At 39.4% G+C, this 15,855-nt stretch overlaps 1 protein-coding gene across 3 annotated transcripts in view; it reads right to left on the bottom strand.

The window, feature by feature from the left end:
* Positions 1-309: 309 nt before the first annotated feature.
* The window catches only part of LOC121277410 (caspase activity and apoptosis inhibitor 1), a 32,804-nt gene continuing 17,258 nt past the window's right edge, over positions 310-15,855 (bottom strand). For all 3 annotated transcript variants that reach the window (XM_041186843.1, XM_041186840.1, XM_041186841.1), the window contains 2 exons: positions 7,240-7,313; positions 310-2,316 (listed from right to left, as the gene is read on the bottom strand). In XM_041186843.1, the coding sequence (XP_041042777.1) occupies positions 1,961-2,316; positions 7,240-7,313 (430 nt within the window). In that variant the 3' untranslated portion in view covers positions 310-1,960. The remainder of the gene's footprint in view (positions 2,317-7,239; positions 7,314-15,855) is intronic.

Below are 15,855 nucleotides of genomic sequence, written 5' to 3'. Positions count from 1 at the left end.
AATATAAACATATTTAACTCAATTTTGAATATCTGGCATCCAATTTATAGTTCAGTAGCACCTGTCTTGCCAAAATCTCCCAATAAACTTCCATCCCTCACAAGTGGCTCTCAATGCCCTTGCTTCAACATGATCTTTGTAGGCTAATAAAATTGATGCTAATTGCTGATCTTATTAAAAAAAAAATCACACTTTCTGTTACTGTTCACCCATAGCATAAATGCCAACTCATTAACAATTACTAGGTGGTTAGGTAAGGCAAGTCTGTATAATTCAAACCAACTCAGTAAAAAGGAGACACATACAAGCTTTTGAAAATACTGTGTTTTAATTACATTTGAATATAGACAACCGAGATGATGTCAAAGACCCACAACTAATATAATGGCAAAAACTAGAAAATGCCTTTCTCTTTTCCAGGGGAATGTTCTGAAATCTGGACGGTGTGTGGACTAATTGCTCTGTTGAATTTCGACAGATGCCTATGGCTACTTTCGCCTGAGCAAATTCTGTAATCCATTCTCCTTAAAGAAGTGCACTTCATCTGAACTAAGCTGTAAAGTAGAAAACTGCTTGTAGGTTTTCCAAAAATTAAAAGCAATGGGGACTCATTTAAAAAAAATTCAATCTTATCAATCCAGGAAAGAATAAGATTCCTAAAACATATAATACAAACAACTGTTTGCAAGATATGGTTTTAAAATAATGCAATCATCTTCTTTTCCATAAACATAGCATGCATTCAAATCTAAGCTGAATTTGTTTCATTCCCTTTTCAGGAGCCCATCTTGAAAATAGTGCTTTCAACAGAATTGACCATTGCATTTCTCTCAAACCAAATTAAAATATACCTTATTTTTTTTTAGAAATAATGGGAATTTTCAGAACATTCAATAAATGATTTCCCATGCTCCAATTTACTCAAGAATATTTATCCTTAACTCCATTGAGTTATAGCAACCAGAAGTCAGCAAACAATGTCATCACATTTTGAAGGTAACTTAAAAACACAGGAAAATAAAACTTGTGTGGTCTTCACAATTTGAACTTTTATGAAGTTTTACTGTTAAAATTTTGTTTTTTTTTAACCTAAACTTGTGGACAAATATACTTCTGTACAACATATATGTACAATATCTTAATATTCTGTATTTAGGAGAGCTCCTTGCTCCATGGATGTGCCTGATTACTATGCTAATAACTCTAGTTAAACATTTTTAAATTTAGAACTACTTTACCAACTTCAAAAAGGGCTGCCACTTGAAGGCTTACAAACAAATCAAGTGTGTTTCAGAGGCGTACAAATAATGACATTCAAAATCATTGCAATTTTATATTAGGGCTCAGCATTGCATGGCATTAAAACACATTTTAAAAAATGTGTTTTAATCTTTAAATTATGACACTTCTCCCACCCTTCTGTTACTTTATCTCAGTTATGGTGAAGACTCCTCCAAAGTGCTGACTCCAGTTAACAGGTAAGGCTCTACATAGAGGGCAAGATGGGCATTTGTGCCTCATTAGTGAAAAGTTGACAAACATTATCACATCTACACCAGCACTAAGATGTAAACATTTGACTAAACAAGGAGAAGTCACTTACCACTACACTGTCAGGCCATCCAGAATACAACTGATTATTAAGTACAATGTACGTGAGCATACCACACAAATTCAAAATATCTGTACCCATTATTACAGCATATCATTTTCGAAAGTAATTGCAACAGTAAATTTGAAATCCATAATTTACTACTGGTGGAGCTCAAATATGATAAATAAAATAACAAAAACACTTCCTAGGAGAGAGGATGCACAAAGCATTTGCAATTTGGGGGAGTGGTAGAAATACCTAAGAATGGAAACTGAAATAATTCTATAGTACTCTATCTGGCCTGTAGTGTTAGGTTACAATAGATCACGCCTTCTCTTAAGAGTAACAATTATGTTTGTGCACCAGTTAAGACTGCGTTTTGGTGTCACCAGCTCTCATTAGAGCCTTGATTGCCCTGGCCCGCATTTCTAGCTCGAGCAGTTCCAGTTGCTGTGCGGAAGGGTGAAGACCATCCCCATCAGGATTGGGAGAACCAGCTGATTGATGTCTTCCTGTGGTGGAGCCCGACAAGCCTAAAATCTCATTTACGCTCCTTTCAATGTCTTTCTGTATTTCATCTTCAACTCCAGTGCGAGTTGCTGTGCTTTTATGAGGTACCAAGTTTGTACTATCTTCTTGATCGTTGCCATTTTGTTCTATGTCACTATCATAAGTTTCAGCATTTATGCTAAGGGCATCGCTTTCATCTCCAGAGGCCCCACCTGATTCAGAAAGAACAAATCATATTATTTACCAGCTAAATACATTATATCAATTCTCATAAAACACACCTTCCACATAGCTTTTAAATAAAATATACCAAGGAAAATCCAGTTGTTGTATCACAATTTCAAATTTAATACATTATATAACTAGTAACATGCCACACATGACAAGCTCTTAATATCATGATGATCCAATTAAAATTAACCAGTTTTACGGATTAAGGTGTTAATGCAATGGGGGTAGAGGGCAAGAAGAATCATCGGAAGAGGCTTTCCTGCTGGTAGTGGATTTAAGGAGCTCTGAAAACTGAGGAAAATGCCTGCAAATAGTCATTCAAAGTTACTACTCGGCAAAACAGAGATATGGGAATCCACTGGAAGCTGAACTGCTTGTCACAAGGACTGTAATTCTGTGGGCAGTGTGACATGTTTTAAGTATAAAAAAGGAACATTGGTCTCTGTAGCTTAAAGCATTCGTTGCCTACAAGAAGAGAAGTTAGTCAATTGTCCTTTTAGCCATTTGTTACAGTAAAAGATTTAAAATGTCAAATCTTGCCATGTCATTCTTTCAGCTAGTAACTGTAAGTTTGAATCCCTTTTTAAAAACTATCGGTCTCTAAGGGAATTGTAACAATGGTACGGCAAGGTTATTATGATGTACAATTATCTCTTAGATAATCAAAGCTCCTGAATAATTATAATCTTGTGGATTTCTGATTAAAGTGTGAATGTCATACTAGAGTTGAAACCATTCCTCCATGTCTTTCTCCCAGCCCATTAACTCACCTGTGGCTTTTAAATGGAGATACTTCCTCTAACTGAAGAATCATTCCATTTGCACAGTGAAACAATGCCACCAACAAGAAAATAGAGCTACAAGTGTCCCTCTTAAACATCTCTTCACAATGTACAACAAAATAACTTAGATATAATATTTTACATATGCACCAAAAATTAAATTTCCTAGCTTCACAAGTTTATCAAGCAAAATAAGACAAAACCTGCCTATTTCCACTGGTCTGCTCAGCAACTTTGTTACTTAAGATATAAACAGAGTGAAACTCAAAGGTGGGCTAAGATCATCAAATTCACAAGTCGGTGCTGCAAAGATAATGGGATTTGGTTTGTACTGTTTTATGGAGATGACAGAATATGGTGCCTGAAGCACAAGGCCTATCAGTTCTTCTAAGAAGCACTTTTGAGGAAATTTTACATAAAACCATAAAAAGAATCATGTTACTCAATGTTATCACAATACATTTTCAGTCCTTTTGGACATGTAGAAAGTTCATCTGTGGAATGTATTTTATCAGGGTAGAACAGATATAACGTTAGTTTATTAAGCTAGAGTTTTGCTTGTTTTAAAAGAGAAATATCAGTTTTTCAGGGAGTTTTAACTTTTGGTTATTCATCTCAGGAGATGAACCTGTGGCAACTTCAGTTGTGCAAACTAAGTGGTGGATAGAAAGGAGTCAAATGAATGGGCAAAATAGATTTTCTGATTTTAAGCTTTATTTTATACTTTAAATTTTCTGGATTGTCTTGGATTAAGTTGGAATACATTCAGAACATTCAGTCACTGAGCTAGGCTGAAATTGAGATTCCAGTATTTAATGTACCCAGAGAGGTATTGGTTATCTCCATTTTGATACTCAAGGTTGCTACTCTTCTGAATGTCAATTTTTAAAAAGCCTTTGCCTCTGCCCATACAATACAAGATGCTGAATATAGAAATAACCTTCTCAGACTAACTAAATCCCCACTGCACACAAAGCATGGCAGTGTGTCACTAAAGCAACAAAACCTTTCATCCAACTTTATCTTTGTGCATTTCAGATTGTTACCGTCAGTAAAATGCAACAGCAAGGACAATTTGAAACACTGCAATGAATACTTTTAACTTGTTTATTTTAGAAGAATCCAATTTACATATAATTAATACGGATGAATGTGCAGAATCACTAAATTAAGGATATTAACAGTTTCAGATCTTTACTGTTGAGAACGTTTGAAGTCAGAGGGCAAATGCTACAGCATTATGTTTGACATGTAGCATTTACATTTCCAATGTCACAACATGACAATGGTGTAAACAAGTTAAAGAGGTTTAAATGCTGCAATATGTCAGCTGCAAGTGTATGAACATATGTGATGGTTGGTGTAAGATTTTCTACTACCTGTAGCCTAAAATGATACAATTCATAGGCTTTTCTGCTGATTGCGCAAGAGAATGAAAAGGCATAATTAAACAGCTAGCGTTAAGTATGTGTCAGTTCAATAGTGCACGTGTAAACAGTCAAACACAAAAATTTCTAGTTTTTGAACGATGGTCCATCAACTCTATCATACTATAAGTTACTAATGAATATTAACACAATCCTCCAGTTTTCTAGAAGTAGATCTATCATGGGTGAAGACTAAGCTTTAAACATTTAATATAGCTGTTGAAAACAAATACTAAAATTCACTCTATTTTACCTAAAGTGATACGTTTTGGACATGCAGACTAACTTCGAAAACTAATCACATCTGACAGCCCCCAAAAAGCTTACGGCGCAAAAAAAGCTCTGATTATAAGCTAATGCATATAAAAACAATTAGGTACAAAGAGGTTTGCAATTTAAGCTGTAGGCACTCTCAATGTTCCTTCACTTGTACTGATTAAAAGAAACAAGCACATGAAAGACTAAAGGGGAAAATCCATATGTGGAGGACACAAAATTAGTGATGCATTTATGGTAGGATTGGCTCTAAAACAGTTTGAATTTTTACACTGAAAAATGACACATTCTAGCAAATTATACCCCATATTTAAACTTGACCATTGATTTCTAATCTAAAAAGGGTTTTAGAAAATTAAGAAAAACAAACCAACTAGATCGCTTCCAAAAAATTACCTCAAGAATCATTCTCCTAAATCAAACTTGCCATGCTCCAGTTCACGCTCCAAATCTCTTAGGTGGTTCCGGAACTCTTCCGTTACTTATTCTCAGTAAAACATGGCATGTGTCTCTTTCCACAATTCAGTCAACTCTCTCTTCCCCAGCACCAAATAAACCTGACACTGTTTCTCCCTTCCAACTTAGGTGAAGTACTTTCCTTCTCTTCCCCAACAACACATTCAAACTGACACTACTTGTGCCATTTCCAGTCAAGTCGTCTGTCTTGATTCCCTCAAATTCAAACCAGTTCTTATCTATTTGCCCTCCCTTGTCTCTTTATTCTTAACATATCCACCATATTGCCATCATTCCCCAATCTTTTCTTTTATCTTTCATTGCCATCCATTTCCTCCTGTTAATCCCCTTAAACGCACCTCCACCAGAGCTTTGCAGCAAATGGAAATGGCCTAGCAGTAGCATGGCATGAGTGGCAACTTCTATTCCTTATATGTTTTCCTCTACAGTATGCAGTCAAGATCTCTTCCCGTAGTGGAAGGACTCTTTGTAGGAGATGGTGGCCAGTACACACTGATTTTTGTAGGCAAGTGCTGCTAACCCTATCCAAACCCCTAAAGTAATATCAGCAAAAAAAGCATGAAGTACTGATGATTGACAAGTCTCTTACCTTCCAAACAGATGTTCATTTGTATTACCAATTGATGAATCCCCCATCACCAACGTTCTGGGGGTTACCAGTGACCAGAAACTGAACTGGATCAGCCATACAAATACTGTGGCTACAAGAGCAGGTCAGAGGCTGGGAACTCTGGGGTGAGTAACTCACCTCCTGACTCCCCAAAGCTTGTCCACCATTTATAAGGTACAAGTCAGGACTGTGATGGAATACTCTCCGCTTGCCTGGATCAGTGCACCTCCAACACCAGTTGAGAAACTTGATACCATCCAAGACAAAGCTGCCCGCTTGATTGGCACCCCATGCACACTTCCAATATCCACTCCCTCCACCACCAGTAAACAGTGGCAGCAGCGTGTACCATCAACAAAATACTTTGCAGCAACTCATCAAGCCTTTCGACAGCACCTTCCAAACCCGTAGCCTCTACCACCTAGAAGGACACGGGCAACAGACGTTTGGGAACACCAAGTTCCCTTCCAAGCCTAACTTGGAACTGTATCACTATTCTTCATCTCTATGTCAAAATCCTGGAACTCTCTCCCTAACAGCACTGTACGAGTATCTACACCACATGAACAGCAGCGATTCAAGAAACCGGCTCACTGTCCCTTCTCAAGGGCAATTAGAGATGGGTAATAAATGCTGGCCCTTCTAGCAACACTCAGATCGAAAGGATAAATTTAAAAATGTATAAAATAGTGATGATTTACAAGTATCCTTCCTTCAAACAAAAGTTCACTTGGGTTTCCAGGCTCAAGAGAGGTATATTTTGTCTTACTCCTATTTAAATTGATGCAGGGAAATTCCTTTCATTCATTTTGAATAGAATTAACCAAGACAAAGTTTCTCAACTCTTCATTTGTTACGGTTCAAGAAATTAAACAGTTTGTAAAGAAAGAAAATCTGGAATTGGAAGCAATCACTGGAATGGAATCGACATATGCAAAATGCACAACACTAAAGAAATTCCTGAAAAATGGCACCCTCTAGTGTTCATTAGCTTGTAAGCTTCATGTATTTTTTCATTTCTCATATTCTTTTATTTCTCATTAGGACATAAACAAATTGGCCATTCTAATAATAGTTGACCCAATTTTGATAATCAGGATAACTTATTATAAAGATTTATTATACTGTTAAAGAATGTCATCTATTTTGATAGAAGTGAAAGTTATGGTAATTAAGAAGTTAAACTTTAGGCAAAGCTAAAATAGTTTCCTTGATTGTATTTATAATTAATATGTCAACTCAAGTCACTATGAGTTTTAAAAGGATACACCCAAGAACCATAAAAAGATATTTAAAAATTAAATGCAGCATTCCAATGCCAATTTAACTTACCCTGTTTCAAATCGGGGGCCTCTTGTTCATTGCACTCTTTGTAGGAAGAGGTGGAATCTATATTATTATCCTGTCTGGAGAAAAAGGCCAAAACTTCATAGCTTGCTCTTCTGTTCCTCTTTTGTTAGAATATATTTAACAATGCAGCTTAATAAACAAGTTTAGAAATCACAACATCCCAAAAGAGAAAAATAAAAAATTCTAAGTAGATAACTTCTACCATCTTGTGGCCATTATGAGGTAGTACACATTTTAGAAAATGTTATTGTAACTACAAGTAAGCAATACCTTCTAGAAAAAGTTAAATGTAAACAAAACCAATTCAGTTAATATTTATTGCTTCCACAAAATATTGTCAGAACAGGGTGGGAAATCTAGCACTGCAAGCAGCAGCCATACCTACTACTTGATAAAAACAAAAAACTGCGGATGCTGGAAATCCAAAATAAACAGAAACAGAAATACCTGGAAAAACTCAGCAGGTCTGGCAGCATCAGGGTTCCTTGGAATGGCATGCATTCAAAGCGTGGATACACCTTTTGTCAATTAATCTCCATCAACTTTCCATTATCTTTTAATTTGCTTTCAACAGCTGCATAAAACTTAAATTGGTGAAACACACAAATGTGCAATATTGCTGTTTTTGTTCAGCATTACCCAGAATTACTTAACATTCAGCCATTGACATAATTGAAAATAATGGCTCCCAAATTTTCTTCAATAACTTATTTTTTAAAAAAACACAACTCATTAGGACATTAAAGTTCCCTGGTTTATTCCTTCCCCCCTTCTTGAATAATGGTACCACATTGGCTCTCCTCCTGTCCTCTGGGACCTCTCCTGTGGACAGAGAGGTATTGAAAATTATTACAGAGATAAAAACAAAAAAACTGCAGATGCTGGAAATCCAAAACAAAAACAAAAACAGAGATAAAAACAAAAAAACTGCGGATGCTGGAAATCCAAAACAAAAACAGAATTACCTGGAAAAACTCAGCAGGTCTGGCAGCATCGGCGGAGAAGAAAAGAGTTGACGTTTCGAGTCCTCATGAAAAACAGAATTACCTGGAAAAACTCAGCAGGTCTGGCAGCATCGGCGGAGAAGAAAAGAGTTGACGTTTCTAGTCATCATGACTCTTCGACAGAACTAGATTATTGCCAGCGCCCCTGCTATTTCCTCCCTTGCCTCACTCAACAGCCTGGGATACATTTCATCCGGGCCTGGAGATTTATCTACTTTTAAGCCTGCCAGACCACTTTGAACCTTCTCCCTTTCTATGCTAATTTCTTTAATTATATCACAGTCCTTCTGCCTGATTTCCATACCCACGTTATCCCTCTCACTTGTAAACACCGACAGAAAGTATTCATTTAGAACCCTACCTATGTCTTCCGGCTCCACACACAAATTACCACTGTGGTCCTTCACGGGCCCTACTCATCCTCTTACTCTTAATGTACTTGTAATATAACTTTGGATTTTCCTTTATTTTACCTGCCAATGTTTTTTCATGCCCCCTTTTTGCTCTCTTAATTTTCCTTTTAAGTTCCCCCCTACACATTCCATACTTTGGGCTTCTCTTGTTTTGAGCCCTTGATATTTGCCATAAGCCTCACTTTTTCTCTTTATCCAATCCTGTATATCCCTCAAAATATAGGGTTCCCTGGATTTGTTGGTCCCACTCTTTATATTTACTAGAGTATGTTAGCCCTGTACTCTCCATATTTCCTTCTTGAATGAGTCCCACTGCTCTGATGCAAATTTACTTAAAAGTAACTGCTCCCAGTCCACTCTGGCCAAATCATATCTAATCTTATTAAAATTGGCCTTCCCCCAGTTTAGAACTTTGATTTCTGGCCCATCCTTGTCCACTTCCATAACAACCTTGAATCTAACGGAGTTATGATCACTATCTGCAAAATGCTCCCCCACTGATACCTCTACCATTTGCCCAGCTTCATTCCCTAAAATTAAGTCCAGGACTGACCCCTCTCTTGTAGAACCTTCTACGTACTAGCTTAAAAAACTCTCCTGGATGCAATTTAAGAATTCCACTCCCTCTAAACCTATCACACTATGACTAACCTAGTTAATGTTGGGGAAGTTGAAATCCCTCACTATTGCTACCCTATTATTTCTACACTTCTCTGAAATTTGTCAACGTATCAGCTCTTCTATTTCTCTCTGTTTGGGGGCCTGTAGTCCACTCCCAGCAATGTGATTGCTCCTTTTTTTTGTTTTTCAGTTCTACCCATATGGCTTCATTTGAGAAGCCTTCTAAGATGTCATCCCTCCTTGCTGCTGTAATTGATTGCTTGTTCAATATTGCAATGCCCCCTCCTCTTTTAACTCCTTCCCTGTCTTGCCTGAAGACCCTATATCCTGGAATATTGAGCTGCCAATCCTGACCCTCTCTTAACCATGTCTCTGTGACAGCAATGACATGTTTCCATGTGTTAATTTGGGCCCTTAACTCATCTGCCTTATTTGTCAGACTCCTTGCACTAAAATAAATACTATCCAACCTTGCCAAATTCCCTTGTGCCTTCCAGACTCACTTGCCCTCTCTTCTAATTTTGGCTGTGCATCTCCCCCTGCAGAACCTCCTCTCAGGATCCTATCCCCCTGCCAAGTTCGTTTAAACCCTCCCCAACAGCGCTAGCAAACCTCCTCGCAAGGATGTTGATCCAATTCCGGTTCAGGTGCAACCTGTCCACCTTGTACAGGTCCCACCACCCCCAGAAACAGTCCCAATGTTCCAGAAATATAAAGTTCTCCCTCGTGCACCATCTGTCCAGCCACATGTTCATCTGGACTTACCTCCTATTTGTATACTCACTGGCGCGTGGCACCGGAAGTAATCCAGAGATTACTACCTTTGAGGTCCTTTTTTTAAAAAAAAATCTGCTACCTAGCTCCCTAAATTTTGCTTGCAGGAGCTCATCCCTCTTTCTACCTATGTCGTCGGTACCAATATGTCTGTTTGCCCTCCCCCTTTAGAATGCCCTGCAGCCATTCAATGATATCCTTGACCTTGGTACCAGGGAGGCAACCTACCATCCTGGAGTCACGTCTCTAGCCACAGAAATGCCTCAGTTCCTCTTACTATCGAGTCTTCTACCACGATTGCTCTTCCCCTCTTTTTCCTCCCCCATGCCCCTCCGGCCCTTCGTGCAGCTGAGTCACTCAGTGCCATGAGCGTAGCAGCAATCCCCAGAGGAACCTTCACTCTCACCGTTTTCCAACACAGCAAAACAGTTCTCAAGCGAGATGCACCCTGGGGATTTCCTGACTACCTGCCTGACACTTTTCTTCTGATTGATGGTCACCCATTCCCTCTCTGTCTGCACTTCCGTAAGCTGTGGGGTGACATCTAAAAATGTGCTATCCATGAAACTCTCAGCCTTGCGGATGCACCTTAGTGCTTCCAGCTGCTGCTCAAGTTCTGAAAGTCAGAGCTCAAGGAGCTGCAGCTAGCGGCACATTCTGCACATGTGGTTGATTAGAGCACAAGGAGCATCTAAGACTTCCCACATGTTGCAGGCAGTACAAAACAGGGACTGAGCTGCCCTGCCATGCCTCTAGTTGAAAAAAAAAACCTTACTTTAAGTTAAATACAGTAAAAAAAAGTTAAATTGTTTATGTACTTCAAATAAAACTAGAACTCTTGCCTTTCCTTAGCTTAATCTATTTTAAACTAGAGAAAAAAAACTGGAGAAAAACACTTACCCACTACTCACCAATCAGCTCTCACCTTTGTGCTGACTTCACTTTTTGAAGCTCCTGCCTGCTCGCGTTGGTTCTGATCTCTCTGCTGCTCTCTCGCGCTGTCTTGTGATGTCACTGCTGTTATTTTCAAGAACTGACTACAGGACACTCTTCCCAGACTGCTTCACCACAATGCTGACTGCAGGACACTCTTCCCAGACTGCTTCACCACGTTGCTGACTGCAGGACACTCTTCCCAGACTGCTTCACCATGATGCTGACTGCAGGACACTCTTCCCAGACTGCTTCACCATGATGCTGACTGCAGGACACTCTTCCCAGACTGCTTCACCACGATGCTGACTGCAGGACACACTTCCCAAACTGCTTCACCACGATGCTGACTGCAGGACACTCTTCCCAGTCTGCTTCACTGCAATGCTGACTGCAGGACACTTTTCCCAATTAGTGACCAATCAAACTTTCAAAAATTGTGAAAACTTTTCAGCGCAAATACTGAATAACTGTCTCGCCACAAGCTCGAGGAACAGCATCTCAATCTTTTGATCAGGCACTTTACAGCCTTCCAGACTCAACACTGAATTCAACAATTTCAAATCGTAATCACTGCCCCATTTTATTTTGTTTTCTTTATGTTTCAGTCTTTCTCTGAACACACCTACTCTAGAAACATCTTTTGTTTCCTTTCTCGCCTCATCATCATCCCCTTTAGGTCCTCTTTTCTCTTTTAATCTCTCCCATCTTCTACCCTATTACAGACTTCCTGTTGTCCTTTTTCCCACCCATCTACTTGCTCAAAACCTGTAACATTTCCAACTTCGTTGCAAGATCATCAACCTGAAGTGTTAACTCTGTTTCTCTCTCCACAGATAGTGCCAGACCTACTGAGTATTTCCAGAATTTTTTTATTTATAACTTTTTCCGTTGGTTTGTGAACTGGTAACAACACGATGTAGATGGATCGTCCGTAGAAGAATAGGGCATTCTGTAATTTTTACCACAAAGGGCTATTTGTAGACGATTTGAAACTTGGTGAAGCAACAGATAGCAATGGGGATTATCATAGATTCCAGGACACAGACACAGGCTGGTGGAACAGACTGATGCATGGCAGATAAGGTTCAGTGTAAAGAAGTCTATGTAATATGATGCACTTTGGGAGGAATTTGGAAAGAGTATACCATAAATGGCAAGATTTTAAAATTGTGAACAAGCAGAGGCTTTGTTGTTCATATACACATATCCTTGAAGGTGGCACAGAAAGTTAATAAGGTGGTTAAAAAAAGCATATTGATTATTTGAGGAAAGGAATCGAATATATAAGCAAGGGATCATGCAAGAACCTTATAAATCATCGGTTAGGCCTTAGCTGGAGTACTGTGGATAATTCTGGGCACACTCCGGAAAGGTGCAATGGTCAAGTACAGACTAGATTCATCAGGAAATTACCAGGGATGACAGGCTTCAGTTATGAGACTTAGAACAGTTTTCCTTCAAATACGGGTTAAGAAGTGACCTGATAGATCCATTCAAGATGATGAGAGGTTTTAATGAACAGTGAATAAATATTCCTTTGGGCAAGTGAGTCAATGACCAGAGTGATAAGTTTCAAGGTCATTGGCAAATGATCTAGAGTTGAGACGAAGAGAAAGCTTTTTCACTCTGAAAACCATCAGGGTCTGAAATATACTACCTGAATAGGTGGTAGAACCTGATTCCATAAATAATTATAATAAGCAGTTGGACAGGTACGTGAGGATGAAGAACTTAATTAGGTTACGGATGAAAAGGAGGGATGTGGGACTAAGCACAACTGTTCTCAAAGAGCCAGCAAAAGCACCTCATTCTTTGCTGTGTGTGTCTATGGACAGATTTATTGAAGCTCACAGGAGTGGGAAACAAGGTGGGCGGGGGTTAGCTCTAGTTTAGCAGACATTTGATCAAGCGTAATGGCGGGTGGCTTTTGGTCTCACTGAAGGCAGAGCTAGGGTGATGGAATGAGGATGCAGGGAAGAGCAGAGGTGACTAAGGGAGCTCCAGGGATCCAAGTGTAGCAGGTGGGGAGGGGTTGGCAGCAGTTCAAGTTCAAAGTTCACCTCTCAGACATGCTGGATGATGTTGCTGGCTTACAGGAAGTGGATGCCTGTCCACACGCCGTTTAAAACCACCGTGAGGTACCATCGAGGTCAGCAACTTCCTGCTTGCCCCCAACGCACAAGTGGCCTTGCCCCTCAACTGTGCACAGCTACTCGATGGGCTGCCGCATAGCCAGCCATCCTGCCTTTGAACTGAAGTCCTGCTCACATCTGGTCCCACAGCCAAGACACTCACCACTGAAACAAAATTTCACCTTATGATTCTACTTCAGGCATGGAATTTTTATTACATGTGGATATTGTGACAAAGACTATAAACTTCACTTAAATTAATCATCTCGTATTTTAAAAAAGCAAAAAATGAACTCAGTAGGGAACGAACAGTGAAATGGCACTAGAATACACAAACCAACTGGTAAGGTATCATTGATCAAATGACCTCCTTCTATGCTATAATTCCGATGATTTTCAATGGCTACTAAAACAATGCATTTTTGATGAGAGCTTTATTTTCACATTGATAATTTGCTTTGGGATTAGTTAGTAGCAGTCTTGTCACAAAGGGTTCAAGCTCCATTCCAGGACTTGCATAATTAGGTTATCAGTCCTGTGCATTATTGAGCCAGTGTTATGGATGAAGCATCAATCCAAGACATAACCTATCTGGTCGAACTTTTAAGATCCTGTGGCACTTTCCATAAAACAGTAGGGAGAAATTACTCAACCTAGCTTGCAAGGGCAGTAAGAAAGGAAATATAGATAATGATTGACAATAACAATACAAGAAATTCGAATAGGACATGTGGTCTCTCAAGCCTACTGCGTCAATTGATAAGATCATGGTTGATCTCTGATCTCAACTCCAGTTTCCTATATAATCCCCACATCCCTGATTTCCTTAACTCCAAATTCTATTTCAGCCTTGAATAAACTCGAAAATTGTGGATGCCCAATTGTCAAGGGTAGAGAATTTCAAAGATTCACAACCCTCTAAGGAAAGAAATTTCTCTTCATCTTAGATTTAAGGTACTGGCCATTTAGGGTTAAGGCTATCACCCCTAACTCGACTCCGGCCAGGCAAGCAGCCTCTTTGAAAGTACTGTCAAGCCTTCACATAATCTTATACATTTCTATGAGATCACCCTTCTCACTCTCCAAACTCCAGACAGTATACAGCCAATCAACTTAATCTTTCTTCATATGACAACCCACTCATCCCAGGAATCAATCTAATGAACATTCGCTGTACTCCTTCTCAAGCAAGTATACGCTTTCTTGGATAAGACGACCAAAACTGTACACAGTACTCCAGGCATGGTCTCACCAAAGCCATGTTACAATTTCAGAAATACCTCTTGGCTCTTGTACTCCAACCCTCTTTTAATAAAGGCTAGCATACTATTTATCTTTCAAATTACTTGCTTTACTTGCAAGCCAACTTTGTGATTCCTTTACAAAGGTACCCAAACTCCTTTGAACACCAACATTTAATAGTTTACCACTATTTTAAAAATATTCTATTTCCCTATTCTTCCAACCAAAGTGAATAACTTCACATTTCCCCCCCACCCCATTATAATCCAGGAGGCCATTCGGCCCATTGTGTCTACACCTGCCCTCCAAATGAACTAGTGCCATTGCCCTGCATTTTCCCTGTGTCCCTGCATGCTGTTTCCATTCAAATAATCATCTAATGCCCTCTTGAATGCTTCAATTGAACCTGCCTCTACCGCACTTCAGAGCAGTGCATTCCAGATCCGAATAACTTGTTGTGTGAAGAAGTTTTTTTTCTCATGTCACATTTGCTTCTTTTGCAAATCACTTTAAATCTGTGCCCTCTCGCTCTTGATCACTTTACAAGCGGGAACAGCTTCTCCCTATTTATTCTGTCAAGCCCCCTCATGATTTTGAACATCTCTATCAAATCTCCTCTTAGCCTTCTTTTCTCCAAGGAGAACAGTCAACAGTCCCAACCTCTTCAATCTGTCCTCGTAACTGAAGTTTCTCATCCCTGGAACCATTCTTGTAAACCTCTTCTGCACTCTCGCCAATGTGTTCATTGCCACCTTTCCTATAATGTGGCACCCAGAAATGAACACAATACTCCAGCTGAGGTCTAATGAGAGTCTTATATAAATTCAGCATAACCTCCTTGCTCTTATACTCTATGCCCCTATTAACAAAGCCCAGGATACTATATGCGTTACTACCTGCTCTCTCCACCTCTCCTGCCACCTTCAATGATCTATGCACATATACACCCAGGTCTTTCTGCTCCTGCACCCCCTTAAAAATTTCACCCCTTATTTTATAGTCTATGCTCTTCCTACCAAAATGCATCACCTCACACTTCTCCTGCACTGAACATCATTTGCCACTATCTGCCCACTCCATCAACATGTCTATGTCCTTTTGAAGTTTCCTTTATCAACGTTCTCTTGTTACCTCCTCAAAAAACTCCAGCAAGTTAGTTAAACATGATTTTCCCTTGATGAATCCATGTTGGCTTCCCTTAATTATCCTGCACTTGTCTAAGTGATTATTGATTTTATCCTATACTATAGTTTCCAGGAGTTTCCCAACCACTGATGTTAAAGTGACTGGCCTGTCATTGCCAACTTTATCCTTGCACCCTTTTTTGAACACGGGTGTAACATTCATAGTTCTCCAGTCCTCTGGCACCTCCCCTGTGTCTAAGGAGGACTGGAAGATTATCACTAGAGCCTCTGCAATTTCCACTCTCATTTTCCTCAATACCCCTGGATGCATCTCATCTGGTCCTGGCACCTT

This window comes from Carcharodon carcharias, chromosome 4 (genome assembly GCF_017639515.1).
Source record: "Carcharodon carcharias isolate sCarCar2 chromosome 4, sCarCar2.pri, whole genome shotgun sequence".
Classification (NCBI taxonomy): domain Eukaryota; kingdom Metazoa; phylum Chordata; class Chondrichthyes; order Lamniformes; family Lamnidae; genus Carcharodon; species Carcharodon carcharias.
Note: the sequence above shows the minus strand (reverse complement) of the source record. Positions and strands in the feature narration are given on the sequence as shown.